Source organism: Xenopus laevis, chromosome 1S (genome assembly GCF_017654675.1).
Source record: "Xenopus laevis strain J_2021 chromosome 1S, Xenopus_laevis_v10.1, whole genome shotgun sequence".
Lineage (NCBI taxonomy): Eukaryota > Metazoa > Chordata > Amphibia > Anura > Pipidae > Xenopus > Xenopus laevis.
In genome coordinates this window covers 165349137-165364780 of record NC_054372.1, presented here as the reverse complement: position 1 = coordinate 165364780, position 15644 = coordinate 165349137, and the positions used below count along the sequence as shown (strand labels likewise).

The following is a 15644-nucleotide window of genomic DNA, read 5'->3' as shown; positions in this document are numbered from 1 at the left end:
GTCTGTGTTTAATATACACAGGAGAGCAGGGTTTACATGTTTTTGGGAAACCTGGACATGATGAACTGGGCACACAGCATAGGAATCATAAACAGGTCTCTCATTTAACCCTGTGCATTTACTGCTTGATAAATGGTTTCACCTCTCTTCGGACTACACAGTGTCTGCTAGGGTATATTAGTGTGTTTATGTGTGTGTATATATATATATATATATATATATATATATATATATATATATATATATATATATATATATATATATATATATATATATATATATATATAACAAACAGGGGAAAGTTGTGCTCACCACTATTTTTTAAAAATAATAAAAGGGCAGCCAAGTTTGGGAGTTTTACTTTGAAAGCAGCTAGTAAGTTGCAGGTAAAACGTATTCGTCCCTTTTATAAAATGTATAATTAAACCATAGAATTCTTAATGAATCAGATGAAAATTGAGCATAGGACTGGCCAGATATGGGATGACTTTGACGTAGTTGGCCAGTTTAAATATATTGCAATATATGGACAAACAATCCCTGTTTTGTTTAAAGGGTAAGTCATTTTTCAGTAGCAGTATGCACAAAATGTCTCTGTCTTAAATATATTGATAATGGGTTGAGTGCAGAGGAATCTTGTATTTGTCTATATATATATATATATATATATATATATATATATACTGTATATATATATATTACATCACTTTTTAACCAAATACAGGGCTGAGAAATTTCCTATTGTTGCCTTTAAGAGCTGCATTTTCAGTTTTTTAAAGCAGAAATTTGTCTTTTCTGGTGTGCACTAGCGATGCATCCCCCAGGACCCCATTTCGCATTGGAGACGTGTTATGATTTCATTGCCATATGGCTCTACTTAACTTGACTTTCTTGCTGTTTATCATGCTATTGCTTACTGTTTAGTTCTATTCCAAACAGTGCACAGATTTCTACTGTAGTAATAGTAGGGATATTTAAGTGGGAGCCCTCTAGTATACGTTGTTTCTTATGCGAGTCAAACTTATCTCCTTCAACATCCCACTATATATATATATTCTTAGACAGAATGTGCGCCAAATTTTTGGAAAGGGGTTATCCTAAACAATTGATTGAGGTTACTAGGGATGTGGTGATGGCCATGACACGTGAGCAGTTACTACAAAACAAGGAACACCAATCCCAATATGCTAGCCAAAAAGATATTTACTATGTGAGCAAGTACAACCCACACAGTAGAGCCATCAAAGATATTGTTTCAAATCATTGGGAAATAGTGGCCACTGATGAAGCATTAAGCAATAAAGTCCCCAGAAAACCGAGATTCAGTTACTCAAGAAGTACAAACCTCAAAGAACACCTAAGTCCATCGGACCCAGTAGACAAGTACACAAAGCCACAAGTACCACATTTCCTAACAGCACAACCAGGAGTACATAAATGTACAGGTTGTATCATATGCAATACACTAATTTTGGGGAAGGAGTTTCGACACCCAAGAACGGGTAAAAAATATGAGATAAAACACAGATTGACATGCACATCGACAGCAGTGGTGTATATTATCAAATGCCCTTGCGGCCTCATATATTGCGGCAAAACTGTTAGACAATTAAAAGAAAGAGTAAATATGCACAGAGCCAGCATTAGGGCAGCGCTAGATCCTGATAGGAAAATTGATCCAAAAAAACAAGACATCGCACAACAACCAGTAGCGAAACACTGGCGTGAAGCACGACACGATCCATCTGCGTTCAAATGCATGCCAATAGATCACATAAAGAAACCCCCAAGAGGTGGAGATATAGATAAAATGCTGTTAAAACGGGAGGCATTTTGGATCTATGAACTTGATTGTGTTGTCCCTAAGGGCCTAAATGGGCAGTTACAACTTAATTGTTTTTTGACTTGAAACTAAACTGATTATGATGTTGATACTAATTGTGTCTCTTAAACCATACAGGAATGTGCCAAAATAAGGTGTGAAAATGTCTCAGCCCTGTGAGTAATATGTTCTTTTTTGTATATTTTTTTGCTTCTTTTGTTACACCTCACACCTTGCAACAATGTTTCCTTCCTATGAAGTAGTAGGAGCTATGGTTATATGGACACTTATAAGCACAACGCTGACACCTAGTGGTGAAAGAAAAGGAGGACACACAGGTTTTTCAACAAAGAGAAGAAAATGTTTATTCACAAGACTATATATGGACTAATGACGTCATGAGGGCGCCAAATTCACTGAAGGGGGAGGGTATTTAATTGGTTACACTGTTTGTGCACAATATCCTTGAGAAAGGTCCCCAGGAGGGACCGAAACGTCGGATTGTAATGCAATAAAAGTTGTTATACTTTGAAAATGAGAGTGCGGATCCTTCATCATCTATATATATATATATATATATATATATATATATATATATATATATATATATATATATATATATATATATATATATATATATATATATATATATATATATATATATACATCTAATGCCACTCTTCTGCTCGATCAATGCATTGCCATTCTTTTTTTAAAAAAAGAGAACCGTTCTGGATACAAGAGCTAAATTGTGTGGCATCCAAAGGGCTGAATGGACAACAGGTTCTCAGTTGTTTTTTTTGACTTAAAGTGAATTTTCCCTTGTTTAAATCGGAGGAATATTAAAGTTGAAATAATGTAGCAATTGTGAATGTTTGTTTCATAAAAATTGAAACCTACTGTATGCTGCAACATAGTAAAAGAGATTTTTTTTTTTATCCTCAGATGGTGATATTGTGCGCATGGCAGTTCTGTAAACTAAGTAAGCAATTTTTTTTATACTTTTTTTTTGGATTTGCATTTGAAATGACTCAATATATGGACTTTTTCACGTATACTGATGACACCTAGTGGTGGGATTGCCAATATGTTTTTACACAAGTAATTCTTTGAGACATTTTTGCACCAATTATACTTATGGTGGCCATACACGGGCAGATAAAGCTGCCGATATTGGTCGTTTGGACCAATTTGACAGCTTATCTGCCCGTGTATGGTGGCTTCCGACGGGTCTTCCCGATCGATATCTGGCCACGATATCGATCGGGAAGGTTGGATTTTTACCCGACCGACCCGTCGGAGCCGCTTGGCGCATCGCAATTCGATCGTTCGAATTACCCCCGATATAGCCATGCAGTTTAGTGGCATATCGGGGAAAGATCCGCTCGTTTGGCGCCAAACGAGCGGATCTTGGAGTCTATGGCCACCTTAAGTCTATGGTTATGACGTCATTGTGGTGCTTTTTTTGTACAAGGGGTTGGGTATATAAATTGTTATTGTAGCACTAGCATTTTATCCTTGATAAAGGCCCCAACAAGTGCCAAAACGTAGCAAGCACAAGTCTTAACAAAACTTTTGAGAGACACAATTCTAGAGTGCTGGTGCCTCTGCAAGCACTATACATTAATAATATATATATATATATTACATATTGTATTTGTCTATATGTATTTTGTGGTCACACCCTCATTGCACCCCCGCCTAATGATTTTAAAAACTAGTGGTGAGCACAACTTTCCCTTGTTTGTTATAGTTCTACAAGAGCAGTGACCAGCTCCATGTTGTAGCTCCCACCCTCTCCAACTATAGTCAGGTGATCCCACTGGTGTCTAATAAAAGGGCAGCCAAGTTTGGGAGTTTTACTTTGAAAGCAGCTAGTAAGTTGCAGGTAAAACGTATTCATCCCTTTTATAAAATGTATAATGAAACCATAGAATTCTTAATGAATCAAATGAAAATTGAGCATAGGACTGGCCAGATATGGGATGACTTTGACGTAGTTGGCCAGCTTAAATATATTGCAATATATGGACAAACAATCCCTGTTTTGTTTAAAGGGTAAGGCATTTTTCAGTAGCAGTATGCACAAAATGTCTCTGTCTTAAATATATTGATAATGGGTTGAGTGCAGAGGACTCTTGTATTTGTCTATATGTATTTTGTGGTCACACCCTCATTGCACCCCCGCCTAATGGTTTTAAAAACTAGTGGTGAGCACAACTTTCCCTTGTTTGCAAAAGTCACCAGCACTCCTTATGCAAAAGACCTTTGGTGTTAAAAAGATTAACAACAGCATAGATAAATGTCACGTGTTTGTATGCTGATTTTAATTTTTTTCAATACAAATGGACTTTTGCATATTCAATCATTGCTGGAGAATGCAGCTCATCCCCATGTTGCAGTTTCTATCCTCAGCAGTCACAGCAAGTAAAACGAAGGGGGAATTTCACTGCATACAATCAGGTTTCTCATAAAAACAGTACACATTATATTGGAGATAGATTTCTTTTTCATTAAAGAAAGGTATAATGGTATTTTTTGCCTTCACATCCCCTTTAAAGCTTGTGAAATAGAAAGAATTTGTGTGGCAGATTCATGTGTAATAAGCAAGCACAACAGACATCGCTAAAGGTGGAAACACATTTAACAATTACAATCTTTCCAGTGACCACTGGTTTTGGGAAAGATTGTTTTCTGTACAAAGTTAAGAGCTGCATTGATTATCTGATGAAGATTCAGCATAAACTTTTTGCAGATGTTCAGGCTCCATCAAAGGCTCCCAATAAAAATGATTTCATCATGTCTGATAGACAAGGCGACCAAAGGCTTTTGCCGATATTCGTTGCGTTGTCTCCCACCATGCATGCTTTGAATATTGTATGAAATATTGGTGCATGTATGGCTGCCTTTAGTGTATTTGTATATATACATGGTTGCTGAGTGGTTGATATAGGCAACTGCATTGGGGCATTTGTTAGTAACTGCCAACAACAGCTCCCTGCTTTATATAAAACATGTATGGGGTTATGTAATAAAAGGCACTAGGTTTGCCCAAGAGCAGTAACCCATAGCAACCAATCAAACAGCTGGTCACATGTTTAAACGCAAACGTCTTATTGGTTGCTATGGGTTACTCCTCCTGAGCAAACTAAGTGCCTCTTATTATATATAGGTGTAAGTACTCAGTGAAAGCCCCAATACAACAAAGCATGGCCTTACTTGGCACCTTTATAATTACACTGTAGTTGGCCCATTCCTAGATTTAAATGTATGAATTTCTTTTCTAGCAGAGGAATGGGATTTCACCGATGTGCATCGTTCGCCCTCCAGCATTTACCTGAAGCAGCTTGCAGAATACAGGCGATAAATCCACTCGCAAAAGTACAGATGTGCCTTGAAGTAACAAAGGGATTTGACGCATCCACTGTGTATATAATATATATTTATACTATATTAAGGTATTATGAATGCACTAGGGATCTATAGTAGAATGCAATATTGAATTTAACATAACAAAACAAATACCAAGTATGATGGATGGAGGCACAGAGGCATGGCATGGGTACCTTCAAGGACATTTAAAGACTATATTTTCCTACCATGTATATAAGTTGGGCATATCTTCCCCAACCAAGCCACATCATTTGTACAGCATATACCCTATACAACATAATTTGATAAAAAGTTCTGTTGGGGTTGAGCACTGGAATGATTACCATGTGCTCAGGAGAAGTGGAGAAAAAAAAATAGGTTCAGACAGCTAGAGTTTCTATGGGAACCAGCAATGCTATCTCATTGGCTGTTAAGAGTGGAGGATGTGATTAGTAATCTGAGCTTAGAAGAACTGAGCATGCTCATAAATCAACAGCAAATGAGGGAGGGGGCAAAGTGGGTTAGAGGAGTAGAAGGATTTCTATGTGATTTAGGGGATGCTGCAGCCTTACTGTTAACCTTTTAACAACCAGAGTAGCAGCTATCTAAAGATTTCAAAGAGGCTGTTCACTGATAAAATATTTGTGGAAGGGGTTTACTTGTCCTTTACGTTCCATGTGCCTGGGAAATGCTGCAGTCTATACAGAGGTATTGTGATCCATGCTGTCCCAAGGCAAGCAGGGTGTTAATGTAATGAATACTATACAAGCAGAACTTATTTTAATTCTCTTTAACTGGCTAATGTCAGCATTACTGTAAATATTCAATGTCCTCACATTCTGATGGTTTTATTACTGAAATGAATCTATAAACAAAGTTTTAGAACAGAGTTGTAAAACTTTATATTAATGTATAAAAGCAACTTTAATAATGTAAATAAACGTGAAAAACTGTGTGCGTTTCTTTGGCTTCATGGATCTTTCATCCACTCCGGTTATATAAAGTGTACACGAGGACATACTTAGGGACAGGGCTCACTGAAGGGATTGGGTTGAGGAAATCTCTTCTTTACCGCAGGGGTAAAAGCACGATTTTCAGAGAAACAAGGAGATTAATCTTTTACCAAACGCTGCAACATCTTCTATTGTACTTGAGTACTGCATGTATAAAGGCACACACAGAGTACAAATTTGACCTGTCTTGAAACAGCCCAGAGCAGTGATACTCAGAATGTGGGGTCTCCCCATAATCTAATTATGAGCTAAGAGGGTCTTCATTGAAAATCGTACTACAAATGTGAACATTCTGAACCATCTGGCACAGGGAGATGAGATTTGATTGGTTACATTGTGTCATCAGCTGGAGAAAGGTGGTTTTGGGGGTCGATGTGCTTCACTCACACTCACTTGCGAAATCACTGGGAGGTTGTCCCCCCCCCCTTATGACTGTAAATGCTAAACTTGGTTGGTCCTCCTTACAGTAATATTATATAACGCAAATGTGAGAATACACATTTCACAAATGGCCTAAGTTTGCCCAGGGGCAGTAACCCATAGTATTTACTGATGACTTATTTTAAAATCAAACATCTTATTTGTTGCTCTGGGTTAGTGTACCTGGGCCAATTAAGGGTCACATTGAGCAAGTGGTGGGTTTATTATAACTTGTTATAAATTCTAATAATGCGACAAAAATTCATAGTTTTCCTTCAAATAATGCAATTTGTTAGTTTTTCAATAATCTGATGTTGTGTACATCACAAACTTTATCTATATTTATTTCATCAGGTAATCACTCTGTTAGCAATCTTAAGCTGGCCATAACCAAGCAAATACTGTATATGCTGCCAACCCCCTCCTGAGTCTGCATTTTCCTGCTCAACTAGCCAAAAATCGACTGGATATCTTTTAGGCAGGCAAGGGACTGTGGATGTGATCCTCTTCCAATGGGTTTCTACAGTCCTCTATTATGATATTGTGGCCACTTTATCAGCCTAGCTGTCAGGCTCCTCTTCGTTCCCGCTCAGTTCTGCACAATATTAATAGTGATGTTGCATGTACAGTGTTACACTTGCGTCATGATGCAAATTAGTTATGCAAGATGCGATTTAAGGCCATTCTGGATGCAGGTGGATGGCATCACCTGTGCCTTATATCGCTATTCTATATCTGTTTAGGTAGTTGATTTGGTATTAACTATAACTCTGCTTCTAAAGTTACCCCTTGGCTACCTTGCTTGGATCGATTTGAATTTCATGGTTTGACCTTTTAATTGTTCAAGAAAAGTTTGTGTTTTACCAAGACACTCACATAGAGAGACAATTTGTTCTGTGATCTGGTGATCTGAATGTGCAACTTTGGTGTGTTTTGGATGCTTCCCGCAACCATAGTGGAAAATAATGGATCAACCGGAATCCGGCGATGGTTTGTTTTTCCTCTCCCTCTTGTATGTCACGAGTCGTTTTCCGTTACTCTGATTCCTGCCTGACCTTGGATACCTCCCTTCATCAGTTGCCTCTCTGTCTACTGAGTGAGTACTGCGTGGAGTGCTGTAAGAGTGGCCTAGCAGTGTCTTGGTTCCAAATACTCAGAAAGTCTTACATTAGGTTAATATTGCTGTCTAGCATAATTTTATTGGGTAATGTAATAAGCGTAAAAAACGATGAAAATAGCAATAAGAACAAATAGAAATCGTATTGTGTTATAAATGCAAAAAGTAGCAGCAGCTCAGCAATTGGCGCATGAACTGCGGCATTCTTCTCTGGCTGTACCGCCTTCATGAAGAGACATTTTTTTTCAACAAAATCTGAAATAAATGAGAAGTGAATGAAATTATTATCATGTTGAGGTAATGACAAAATGGGCGGCTTGTCCCAGTCCTCTAAGGAAAACATTCTTCCATTCTGCTGCATCTTATGCTGGTTTATAAGAAACATATAACATATAAGGGTTGGGAGCCTGTAACAAGGCTCATATTATAGCCTTTTAGGACAGGGATGAACAAGGGACTTGCAGCCTGCTGTAACCCTTCAAGTTGTTGCCTTGTAAGGAGAAATACACAAAAGAGAGAGGTTTGATCAATGCACGTTTCCTGCTTCGCTAGTAATTTAGTGTGCAAATACATATACTTTAAAAAACAGGGGGTTTTATTTGATCATAAAATTGACAAGCCACGTCAAGGTTAACCCCATGTGGTGGCCCTAACTAACAAGAAATGCTACCATGCAGGGAGGTGCCAGCCTACTAACACTGACTGGAGCTAAGAGGGCCGGAACTAGGGGTAGGCAGGAGAGGCACATGCTAAGGTCGCAAAGGCAGAGGGGCGCCAGGCATGTATCTCTTTTGACGCTTTCCCCTAGTTTGGACCCATCTGTGGCTGCAGTTCCTGCTGAATGACAATCGTGCGCTCTTCTGCGCATGCACATTTGCGTGGCACCGGCACTTTTGCGCACTCACACAGGCTCGGCACTTCCACGCATGCGCAGTCACTCGTCCTCTTCTGCGCATGTAGGAATGATTGGGAGCGCCGTAGTCGACGAGGTTGCCTAAGGCGCCTGATCGACTTGGCCCAGCACTGGGAGATAAATAGTTAGGGACCACCATATGGGGTTTCCTTGATGTCATAGGGTGGCTTAAAAATTTTATAACTTTGTAACTAAAAAAACGGTTTTCGAAAAAATACACACTTGCATTACTACTATTACTAGTGAATCCGTGAACCAGGGAATGTGCATTGTCATGATCAAACTCCTCTCTTTTGTTAACTTGGCCAGATCACTTGCACTTCCATTGGACTTGTGTATTTTGTGTAACCACACAGTGCTCCCACAAATCCCCTTTCTATGTAGCCTTGAAATGAGCCCCAGTAGATTTCTAGCCATTGTGCTTCCCATCTGTTGAGTTTGCACTTGAGACTTATTCATTGTTGCTGTAAGCCCCAGAAACCTTTTTCCCACCGTGACTCTTACCACATAGCATTTAAAGGAGAACTAAAGCTGGTTTCTGTACCAGCCCAAGGCAACCACAGCCCTTTAGCAGTAAAGATTTGTGTCTCCAAAGATGCCCCAGTAGCTCCATATCTTCTTTTCTGCTGATTCACTGCACATGCTCTGTGCTGCTGTCACTTACTGAGCTTAGGGACCCACTCACAATATACTATATAGTACACATAGAATAGAAATGTCACAATATAAGGTTGATTAGTAATTAATACAGATAATATCTACATGGCAGCACAGAAACCAGTGCAATTAGCATCAGAATTTAATAATCAGCAGTGTAGCATCAGCTTATATTTCAGGCCAACCTCATTTTCTGCTGGATAATTAGTGACAACCCCTAAGCTTAGCTTCTCAACAGCTGCTCAGAGCCCACTGAGCATGTGAGTGTCACAGACACTTTCCAAGATGGTGACCCCCTGTGACAAGTTTGAAGTCCTGGATCATTGCTGCTATTGACAAGCTGAAACTTTAAGCTGGCCATAGACGCAAAGATTTCCCTGCAATATCGGACGAACGATCTTACATCCTCATCTCCCGACCTGCCACTAACCATTCAAACAAATCAGTATAGAACAGATCAGCCGATGTTCTGCCCCACAGCAATCGTAGGAAAGTTTTTTTCCGACAAAGCTGACAGTGACAGTCTCCCACTGAAGATCATACGATCGGCAATACCTACAGAGATTTGATCATCAGCCAACAGAAATCTTTTAACCTGTCCGATCGACTGAACGACCGATCGGCATGGCAAGATTAGGGTTGCCACCTTTATTAAAAAATTTTACCGGCCAGTGGGGGGCGGGCACCAAAAGGGGGCGGAGCTACGCGACATGACGCTTAAAAGGGAGCGGAGCTACGCTGCGGGACGCTAAAAGGGGGCAGAGCTATGCGGCGTGCAGCAAAAGGGGCGGAGCAACATCGCACAGCGCTGGAAAAAAGGTAAGTTATTTTCGAATTGGGGGCAGGCCAGGGCCTTTTTTTAAAGGGTATTTCAAATTACCGGCAATTGCATTGGCGGTAAATTTGCAATACCGGCCCCGGCCTTGGCAGGTGTTTTACGAGGATTCGTACGATCGGATCTTTGCGTCAATGGCCAGCTTTAGGCTGGTGTAATAAGTTCAGTATATAAAATATGGAATTTTTAACCATATTAATTTTTAGGGATTAGTTTTCGTTTGAGCGCTGTGTATATTTATTGCGTCTTTTATATAATGTAAGTTTATGCATTGTACGGTGCTGTGGCTCCTTAACAGAGCTTACCAAATAAAGTTACATATATACTGTACATGTAGGAACGTGCTTCCATGTTTACTTTGTGAGTGTGTGGGCATCACTCTAGTACTGTGCTTATAAGGATACTGTAAAGCAGTGAGCTGTGCATAGTTATCTTCTTGGGGCCTGGCAACTGAGTATTTATCCCTGAGAGACCTTGTTCTGACTTTTCAGCCTATTTTTCTGGATTTTATTCAAGCATCACTCATGGCTTCTAAGGGGCAGATTTATTAAGGTTTGAATGGTAAATTTGAATTCAATTCAATTTTGACATTTTTTTTTTGGTCAAAACTCACAAATTCAAATTTTAAATCACCATCTCGAATTTGAATATGAAATATATGAATATTGAGTCAATACCAGAGGTCCGTTGAACCATTTGAAAATTTTAATTGCCTTCCTGACATTTGAGTTTTTTTTCAGAGAAAAACTCGATTTGAATTTTCGGGTCATTTGTATTTGAAAGGATATCAGACCTCTCATTCGAGTTTTGAGTAGATTTGAATATATTCAAGTTAAAAATAATTCACGTAACTTCAAAATTTGATAAATCTGCACCAAAGTGTTCTTTATAAGCTCAGCTTGATGCCCACACAATACAGATGCCCACACACACACACATAATAAAATGAGGCAGAGTGAGAGAACTCAATCAATGAATATAAAGAACACACAATGAGAGAGGAAATTCATACAAGTGCCGTGATTTTCTGAAGAGTAGTAACCAATAGCAGCCAATCAACAATGACTCTGCGTAACTCTGTGTTTCATAACAAATGCGTTTACGGAGTTTTGTTTTGGCAGCTTCTGTGGTGCATTGTCCCTTTGCTAAATATTCCCTCTAGGCAAGACTGCAAAAACTGGCTGGGTGAGATCGCTGCATTGCCTTGCTACACTGCTGAACCACTGCTATTCAAAGCATTTCCTTAATGACACATAATGAAAGATTCACACAAATGTTGTATTTAGGAACGCGGGGAAATGTTAAGAGGTCTGGAAGAAGACAACAACTAGAGCACCTCCAGCAATTTAACAAGACAGTTCTTTCTTACAGGGTGAGGACATTTTCTTTCATTAAAGGGATACTGTCATGGGAAAAAACATTTTTTTCAAAATGAATCAGTAAATAGTGCTGCTCCAGCAAAATTTTGCGCTGAAATCCATTTCTCAAAAGAGCAAACAGATTTTTTTATATTCAATTTTGAAATCTGACATGGGGCTAGACATATTGTCAATTTCCCAGCTGCCCCAAGTCATGTGACTTGTGCGCTGATAAACTTCAATCACTCTTTACTGCTGTACTGCAAGTTTGAGTGATATCACCCCCTTCCTTCCCCCCACCCCAGCAGCCGAACAAAAGAACAATGGGAAGGTAACCAGATAACAGCTCCATAACACAATATAACAACTGCCTGGTAGATCTAAGAACAACACTCAATAGTAAAAACCCATGTCCCACTGAGACACATTCAGTTACAATGAGAAGGAAAAACAGCAGCCTGCCAGAAAGCATTTCTCTCCTAAAGTGCAGGCACAAGTCGCATGACCAGGGGCAGCTGGGAAATTGACAAAATGTCTAGCCCCATGTCAGATTTCAAAATTGAATATAAAAATATCTGTTTGCTCTTTTGAGAAATGGATTTCAGTGCAGAATTCTGCTGGAGTAGCACTATTAACTGATGTATTTTGGAAAAAACATGTTTTCCGATGACAGAATTATTTCTATATGAAAGAAGGTTTAAGGTTCCCCTAGTCACGTGCCTTTTCTGCCTACCCCCAAGTTCCAGCACTGGAGGCTAAACACAGAGCTGAGCTGATAGCAATTTCACTGGAATTAAAAACAGCACTTATGATGGATGGTCAAGTTATGCATTTTCATTTTTGGTGTTACTGTTGCTGTAAAGTAGTCTATAAAGAAAACCAGGCTGACCCCCATTATTTGTGTATAAATATACACCATACTCATACAAAGCTACAAAATGCAGTAATGAAAGCAAATCCAGAATAAACCCTGCCCCTTAATTCCTCTAGCCTTTAATTCGTACCCTTGTTCCACGGTTCTCCATATGCCACTTACTAGTTTAATCACGCAATGCACCAATAGACTGCAGCGCTTTTTCCAGCTCTCCACTGTTCTCCAGAGGGACCAAGTCAGAACATCCACCAATGCATTTTTCTTCAATGTAAATACGGGGCACCTAAAGGGGAAGCATGTATTAGATGATTTTTGATTCATGCTAGAACATTTATTTTTATCTTCATTCAACATGTCATATGCAAGTCTAGTGGAATTATGAAATTAAAGGTGCAAAGTTTACCCACAGCAACCAATCAGCACAGGGTCAGACTGGGGGGCCCAGGACCCACCGGGACTGCTGTCCTAGGGGCCCCCTCTCCACGCAGCGCTGCGTGTGTGTGCATGCGCGCGTGCCCATGTGCGAAATATTTTTGCCGGCAGGAAGAAGTCTCTGCATCATGGTTCTGGGTGTGGCCTAGTCCGACCCTGAATCAGCAGGTAGTATTTAAATGTCACCTGTTTAAAAGTAAACATCCAATTGGTTGTTATGGGGTCCCTGCATCTGGGTGCCTTTTCTTATAATAAAGGATAAAATTAAAAGTATTAATGGGATGTTGATTGAAGTATAACAAGATACTGCACAAACTCATTTGAACTTGTGTATGTTTCATTATGAGTCCAATCCTGCATGTATTCAGACAGGGAAGGGGCTGCTGATTATAAAAGCGAACTACAAAACTATATTCAGTTCCGAGCAGATCTTTTGCATGAGATACAACGTGCAAGAAAATGTCACTTTGGTGGTAAGATCTCATTAGATTTTTGGAGGAGTCCCACCATAATTATTATTATTTACATGTATTTATAAAATGCCAACATATAAATGGGTGTATACTTTACATATTCAATTTATAACTGATACAAGAGGTAAAGAAGGCCCTGCCCAAAGGGATTAAACCTTAAACACTGATCATCAGGATCCCCTGCTGATAGGAATTAAACACACACATGGATACTGATAACCCTACAGAATGCAATTCACATCAATCAAGAGTGTGTTCGGCAAATATGCAACTGCCATGTATCAATATATATATATATATATAAGGCTCGGTAGGAAGTGCCTTTTAAAGGGGACCCGTCACCCAAAAAAATTATTCAAAATCCTATTTTATCACATTAATCAAGCAAAATGAACTTTAATAACACTATATCAATTATTTGAATCTTGCTTCCTTCAGTCTGGGATTTCAAAATTATAACAAGCAGGCAGCAGCCATTTTGTGGACACTGTTATTAAGACAAGCCTTGTATCATCTCAGAATCTTGTTTGTGCACCAGAATGGGGGACCCGATGTCCATCCCCATGCCCTGGCCACACAGTTATATGGTAAAGAGAAAGGGGGAATGTGTGGAGAGCAGTGACATCTAGGAAGTGCTGAATGGAAAGTGAAAGTAATTGTCTGCCCCGCCTCTATGCCACTGGCATAGAGGAGGAGCAGACAATATTTGATTGACAGCTGAGATTTTTAAATGAGTTTACAACAGCTATGAATGCTTTAATAAAAAATAGAAATTGGATTTCATGTTTAATTTAAAAAGGACTTTTATTATACAGATTTTTGTGTCTGGGTGACAGGTCCACTTTAACAAAGGGAATCTCTACCCGAACACTGCTTTTTGCTTTTTTGAAAACAGAATTCTAAGCAGCTGTAATACATAGATTGTAAAATTGTAAGTTATTTGAAAAAAACAATTGTAAAAGCTGTATTCAGTTCTCCCAGTGTTGTAACACTGTAAAAGTAATTTCTCCTCCAGCTCAGCTGGATTCTGCATGCATTGTTTTAGGAGTCGGAACCAGCAGTGCTGAGAAAATTAACAGCCAGGCAGATACTCTTTTGAGCAGCAGTTATATTTACAACTAAGGAGTAAAAGTAGTCAGGTTTATGGTAGGGTTGGATCACCAAGGAAATGGTTGGAAATGTGTCGGAATGTGTCAGAATTCTAAACTCTTTCTATATATAACACATCTATTAATTTTTCACACATTATCTTCAGATTCCTTACTATACAAACTGAAAAGCATTTATTAATTGTTCACACATTATCTTCCTATTCCTTACTATACAAACTGAAAAGCATTTAAACAGCCTGAGGTGTGACTCAGCAGTAACGCCCGGAAACCCTGGATCATCTGATCTCTGTATGTGAGCAGCAGCTGAATCCCACCTTATCCCATGAACCTACTGAAGCACCTCCACTCACCGTACGCTCTCCTGTTGTCTCCATAAAATACTGTTGGAGGCTGGAAATGAAATCCAACTTGTAGATGTCAATGATTTCCAGGTGTCCAGCCTTAAACTTGTATTTCTTTAAAATCCCCTTGGCCCTAATGCAGAAGGCACACGTGGGCTTCTCGAACATGGTCACCTTGGAGGTTTTCAGTTTGCTCTTCACAAAGTTCTGAGCCATGTTTTCCCCAGGCTTGTGCCGCTCTCACACTAACTGCGCCGCTCTCACACTAACTGTGCAGCTCTCACACTAACTGTGCAACTCTCACACTAACTGGGCAACTCTCACACTAACTGTGCAGCTCTCACACTAACTTGTGCCACTCTCGCACTAACTCTGCAGCTCTCGCACTAACTCTGCAGCTCTCATACTAACTCTGCAGCTCTCACTAACTGTACAGAGTGAAAGAGACACAGGCTAGTGCCGCTGGGCTTATGTAACTGAACCCAGCAGAGGAGGAGCCACATAGGGAGCTATAAGAAAAAGGCAGGGAGTTTTTCTAGTAAAAGCCAGATCCTCACATGGGAGGGGAATTTGTTTTATGCATGATGTTTGCATGACACTGCACATTTTACAATAATGGCTGCACTCACACAATGGTTTTATTTATCCGAGTAAATCAGCCATAACCACAGCCCGTGCATACATACAATATTATAGAGTGCAACTGCTGTAACAACCGGGAAAGATTTCTTTTCGCCACAGCTGTTACAAAAGATTCTCCTTCCCAGCTGAGCCGCCGGAAAAAGTGTTTGTGCTGATCTGTGACTCTCAAGTGCTACGTCAGTAGAAATATTAGGGTGCCAGCAGATCTTATCCACATGTCTAAGCTTTATTTAAAGGAACAGTAACACCAAAAAATTAAAGTT

At 39.5% G+C, this 15644-nt stretch overlaps 1 protein-coding gene and 1 long non-coding RNA gene across 2 annotated transcripts; one reads left to right on the top strand and one right to left on the bottom strand.

Moving 5' to 3' along the window:
- The first annotated feature begins 1646 nt into the window (after window positions 1–1646).
- Window positions 1647–5373, top strand: LOC121399507. The gene is made up of 3 exons (XR_005965092.1): window positions 1647–1998; window positions 2768–2804; window positions 5110–5373. It is a non-coding gene; the product is annotated as an uncharacterized LOC121399507 (long non-coding RNA).
- A 2422-nt stretch (window positions 5374–7795) lies between these two features.
- Window positions 7796–15204, bottom strand: glrx.S (glutaredoxin S homeolog). Its single transcript, XM_018244367.2, has 3 exons — window positions 14749–15204; window positions 12544–12664; window positions 7796–7999 (listed from the first exon to the last, which is right to left on the bottom strand). Exons 1-2 carry the CDS (start codon window positions 14953–14955, stop codon window positions 12548–12550), a joined length of 324 nt encoding a protein of 107 aa, XP_018099856.1. The 5' UTR covers window positions 14956–15204; the 3' UTR covers window positions 7796–7999; window positions 12544–12547.
- Between the last annotated feature and the right edge of the window lie 440 nt (window positions 15205–15644).